The 5,244-nt window shown below is 45.3% G+C and overlaps 1 protein-coding gene and 1 pseudogene across 1 annotated transcript; both read left to right on the top strand.

Moving 5' to 3' along the window:
• Positions 1–444: 444 nt before the first annotated feature.
• LOC148099724 (5S ribosomal RNA) lies at positions 445–563 on the top strand (annotated as a pseudogene).
• Positions 564–2,173: 1,610 nt separating this feature from the next.
• On the top strand, positions 2,174–3,628 carry LOC148099723 (uncharacterized). The gene has a single exon (XM_087850526.1). It carries the CDS (start codon positions 2,174–2,176, stop codon positions 3,626–3,628), a length of 1,455 nt encoding a protein of 484 aa, XP_087706652.1.
• The last annotated feature ends 1,616 nt before the right edge of the window (positions 3,629–5,244 follow it).

Here is a 5,244-nt window from a genome sequence, read left to right as displayed (position 1 = left end):
TCCCTTCTGAGTATTTGAGTACAATTAGAGGATGTAAACGACTAATGAAACCAAATGTTTCTAGCAGTTTTCTTTGGGATGGCCAAGAAGTTGGCTCGATTTGTTCCACCACCTGCCTCTATATAATGAAGAATGGGTGTATTAAAAGACCCAAAGCAGCTGCCCATTAATGAGGGCACATTAACGACATTGCTTTTGGCTGTTTTCACCAATGTCTTGTTCTGCTGGCTGAGGCCACCTACAACACACCAGGCCCTGTGCTGGTTCCTGAGGCCATCTTCAAAAATCCAGGGCCTGTGCTGCTGGATAAATGCTAAACTGAGTCTTTGGGTTAGGGTATTAGGCAAGCATGCGGGTAGGGTTATAGGATTGTGTTCGTGACTTCAGGTACTGGCCACCTCATCACTTGATTCCATAAGTTGACATATTGTGCTGTGGGCAGCAGCTTACGGCCATACCACCCTCAGCACGCCTGACCTCGTCTGATCTCGGAAGCTAAGCAGGGCTGGGCTTGGTTAGTACTTGGATGGGACACTGCCTGGGAATACCTGGTGCTGTAAGCTTTTCATTTTCATGTCATTGAACTGCTTTTGATCCAGAGAAGGGGTGTATTAAAAGACCCAAAGCAGCTGCCCATTAATGAGGGCACATTAATGATATTTACTTATTTACTTTCCACAACATTTCCATCCTTTACATTTACATTTCACATTTCTCATACATCTTAACATATTACTTTCCAAATCAATGTCATACCTTCATTTCTTTACACCTAAATAAACATCCTACAGAAAGGGAAGAGAAGTTGATCAATAAGAAAATCCCACAAAATGAAAGACCAGAAACCGAAGAAACAATCGCGTTTCTATTATCTCGCTCCTTATCACTTACCACCTTTTTTTTGGTGGTTTTAAAAAGATGATTTTCCACCTATCCTTAATTGTATCTGATGGGTTTAGATTTTATTATTGTCATTTGTATTAGGAAATATTTAACCATATATGCTTAGAGATGTATAATCAATTGTGTAGTGATAGGATGTGTGATCTTTAGCAGGCTGCAAAGGCTTGGTGTGCATTCCAGAACACTCTGGAATGCACACCTACATCCTGGGAGCATGAGAAGAGGTCGTACATTGTTTTATTGTTTTATGGTAGGATTAACGTAGTTATATCTGTTTTAGGCTAAGTGCCTTTTGTTTAGATGAACTGCTGGACTTTCCAGACCAGTAGGTTTAGGGAAGTCATTTATGGGGTCACACTCTGACCCCCCCCCACACACACACACACACAGTATTCTTTGTTCACATGTTTACCTATGTAAGATGTTATATGTTAATGACCCTATGCATATTCATGTTACCACAATAAAAGGAGTGCTATGGGGAACCTGGCTGAGAGTCTGACGGGGGTCAAATGGTGGAACGACACTTGGCTCCAGGCAGGTCTCCCTCATGCATGAGTAACACAAAGAACTTTGGTGCCTTGTGTCTTGCTTTTTGCTGTGTAGCAAATTGTCCTTAACGTTCCAGCGGATAGGTTTATGCTATGAACCTATCATTAATTGGTCCTTCTTGAGCCGGATCCTTGGAATCGACATTCACCGAGGGGAAAAGGGACACGCCGAAAGACTGACGTCAGCCAGGACTTATAGAGGCCCTGCGGCAAAGCCCCGAGGCGTGAGAATTCGTCATCGGGCCGGTGGACTAGTAGTCTGTTTTTTCTCCTCGATGGATGACGATTGACGGGATCTGATGGGACTGATGCTACACGCAATGAGCAACACCAAGTAAGTTCAAAGAGATCACTGTAGCTGCGCGGGTACACGCGAGCACGGTCGCGCGGGTTTCACGCGGACCTGAGCCGTGCAGTTAATCGCAGGCTTATAAATAAAAGAGAGCGACGGCTCCTTTGCTGCGCGGGTTCACGCGAGCACGGTCGCGCGGTTTCACGCGGACCTGAGCCGTGCGGTTTCACGCAGGCTGGTGCAGCTCAGTGACTGTGCGGGTACACGCGAGTCCAGGAGCGCAACAGCTGTGCGGGTTCACGCAAGCTGGGGAAAATTATAGGCCTTTTCTTTTTTGTGTTGTTGTTGTTGTTGTTGTGTGAGTGTGTTTGTGTGAGTGCGTGCGGAGCAGAACACGTGGTCTGTGACGCCAGCTGTTGTTGTTATTATGGGTTCCCAAGCAACCAAGAGTGCGTCAGAAGGTGACGAGAAGTTTATGATGAAATTCGCTCCCGGTAGCGCAAAGTATTTAGGACATTGGCGCAAAAAATATGATTTTGAAGGTAAATTGGTTGTAGGACAATGTCAAATGTTAGTAGACCAGTTGACAGTAAAGGCAGCTTGTGCAGAAGGGAAATTGAAACAGGAGAGAGAGTTACAACTGGCGTCCGCTAAACTGTGGTTAGAGCAGGCGCAGAAAAGACAGGAGGCAGCGAACGCGAAGAGAGCAGCTTTGCAGGCATTAGCTGTGAAACTTGAAGATGAGACGGTGCGGTCTACTTCAGTGGTACTGACGTTAAGGGACCAACAGCGTAGAGCAGCATTAGAGAGGGAGAGAGAGGCCAGAGAGGAGGAGGAAAAGCAGGAGCAGGAGAAGAGAGAGAGAGAGGAGGAGGATAGAGTACGGCAGGAGTTTGGGGATGCCGCAGCAAAATATTTAAGCCCTTATGGAACTAGATCCAAAACTAAAAGGGATGAGGCGAGTGCAGCTGGTATCCATGATACCTTTCCCATGGTGGAGGTCGCGAATCCCCATTTTGGTGTTGAAAGTGACCAAAGCCGTGTTATTTGTGTTTACAGGCCATGGACTGAATCTGAATGTTCAGAGGCATGTAAAGGTTTAGGAAACCCGTTGACTAATGTTGATGAATTTATCGCCCGACACAAGCAACTCTGCTCCTCGTACCGCTTAAACGGTCAGGAAACAGAAGCCACTTTTAGGAAGTGTCTCACATATAACTGGGCTCGGGTGCGAGGCACCTACACAGGGAGGGATGGTAATACCGTCCTACCCTATGGCCATGCAAATTTAAGAGGCCAAGTTGATGGGGTTTATGAGCGTCTTAGAAATACCTTTAAAGCTTCTGTAGATTACAACAAAATCGCCCAATGCATGCAGAAAGAAGGAGAGGATGTTCATGAGTTCAGGGCGAGATTAGAGGAAGTTTTCAAGGAACATAGCGGCCTTGAAGAGAGTGCAGAGAAGGCCAGCCCATATCAGCAGCAGTTAAAACATGCTTTGATGAATGGCTTTCATTCACCCATTGCTGATTTCATTAGAAAACAAAATGTTAGTCATAACACTGACGGGTCCGTTGAATGCATGAACTGGGCCCGCCATGCACAGGAAGTCATTAAAAATAAAAAGAAGAAGTCTCAAAGCTCTGTGGCCGCTGCCTTCCTAGCAGACGAGATCTTTTTCCAGGGGCAGGCTGGCAGAGGGCAGAATAGAGGCAAGTATAGAGGAAGCAGAGATAGGTGGAGACCCAGGGGAGGACTAAAGCGAAGGGATGAAGCGTGCCACAGGTGTGGGGAGATAGGTCACTTCGCCAGAGAATGCCCCGAGAACAAACCTGAGGAGTATAGACAGCCGTATTCACAAAACCCTTATTATAATAAATGACTAGCACCTGTTGACACTGCTAACACACATACATGTACAAATGATCCCTTAGCTTGCCAGAATCTACAACAGCCCGTGTTTCAGACTCTAGATTTGACTGAAGTATTGTTAAATCTGTCAGGAAAAGAAGTAAAACCAGTTCGCACGTTAACTGTGCAAGGCAAAACTGTTCAATTTCTGTGTGATTCAGGTGCAGATAAAACTGTTTTAAAGGATCATGTGTCAGGAGTTGATCCTTCAAATGGCACAATTTATGTGAAGTCTGCAAATGGTCAGTTAAATCAGCATAGAATCTCTAAACCAGTGTGGATTAGAGAGCCTACCACAGGAGAGGCAGCTCAGGGTTCAGTTGTAATGTGCCCAACTTGTCCGGTGAACCTCTTGGGAAGAGATATGATGATGAAATTTGGAATTTCAATAATTCCAACATCCATTGGGATGATAGCTGCAGGAAAAGGAGAAACTGCTGAGACAATGGTTCATCAGGACAGTGGGGATTTGCATTATTACTGGACACTTGACCTGTCGGCCTCCAGACCTGATCAAATAAACTGTAAACTGTTAGCTGCAGCTGAGGAAATGTTGACAACTAACCATGACATACAGCCACCAGAAGACTTGCATGTCACACTGAGATTTAAGACTATGCCTGGGCCTGATGAGGCCTACACAGATAAAGTGCTGAAATTAGGGCCACAGAGAATCACCATAAAGGCAATATATACTGATGGTGAAACCATGGCTGGATGTAGTGTGATCCTTTCTGAAGCTGCACAACAACTTTTTACAGGGCAAACACCACATATTTCACTGACAAAGAGTGGCACAGCTGAGTGGACAGACTTAGCATCTTTGGTGAGACAGGGGGAGAGTGTTGGAATGTGGCAGCAAGCTGGAGGGGGTTGGGAGACAGACGTGCAGCACAGCATCTTTCGTAAAAAGCTGGGATGGGTGACACATACTACACCACAAACACATTTAAAGGGGAGTGAGAATGACACAGCAGAATGATATGTTGTAGATGTCAAAGATCACCCGGAGCTTAAACAGGTCCCAGAGAAGCTCTGGTCTACTGGGAAGACTGATGTGGGGCTAATAACAACAGCGAGTCCAGTAGTAATAAAGCCCAAAACGTCTTTTAGGCCAAGAGTGAAACAATATCCCTTGAAGCCTGATGCAGTGGAAGGCATTAAACCAGTAATAGAGGATATGATTAAAGCAGGGATACTAGTTGAAGCTCCACAAGCAGTATGTAACACACCCATCTTCCCAGTTAGAAAGGCTGATTCACAGTCGTGGCGCATGATTCAAGATTTAAGAGCTGTAAATCAGGCAGTGGAGAGTATAGCTCCATGCGTCCCCAACCCCCACACCTTGTTAAATCAGCTTAAGCCAGACAAGACACACTTCACTGTGGTAGATTTAAGTAATGCTTTCTTCTCCATACCAGTACATGAGAATTCACAAGGCTGGTTTGGTTTCACGTATCAAGGCAAAAAATACACATACACCAGATTGCCGCAAGGTTTTTGTGACAGTCCTACAATTTTCACACAGAATATTACAAATTGTCTGTCTGATTTTGTGATTCCATCACATTCACAGATGTTGGTATA

Source organism: Neolamprologus brichardi, chromosome 14 (genome assembly GCF_056152115.1).
Source record: "Neolamprologus brichardi isolate AB-2024 chromosome 14, ASM5615211v1, whole genome shotgun sequence".
NCBI lineage: Eukaryota > Metazoa > Chordata > Actinopteri > Cichliformes > Cichlidae > Neolamprologus > Neolamprologus brichardi.
Note: the sequence above shows the minus strand (reverse complement) of the source record. Positions and strands in the feature narration are given on the sequence as shown.

What these genes read in the sequence shown, in the direction of transcription:
- LOC148099723 (XM_087850526.1), top strand. Translation starts at nt 2,174, where the DNA reads ATGGGTTCCCAAGCAACCAAGAGTGCGTCAGAAGGTGACGAGAAGTTT.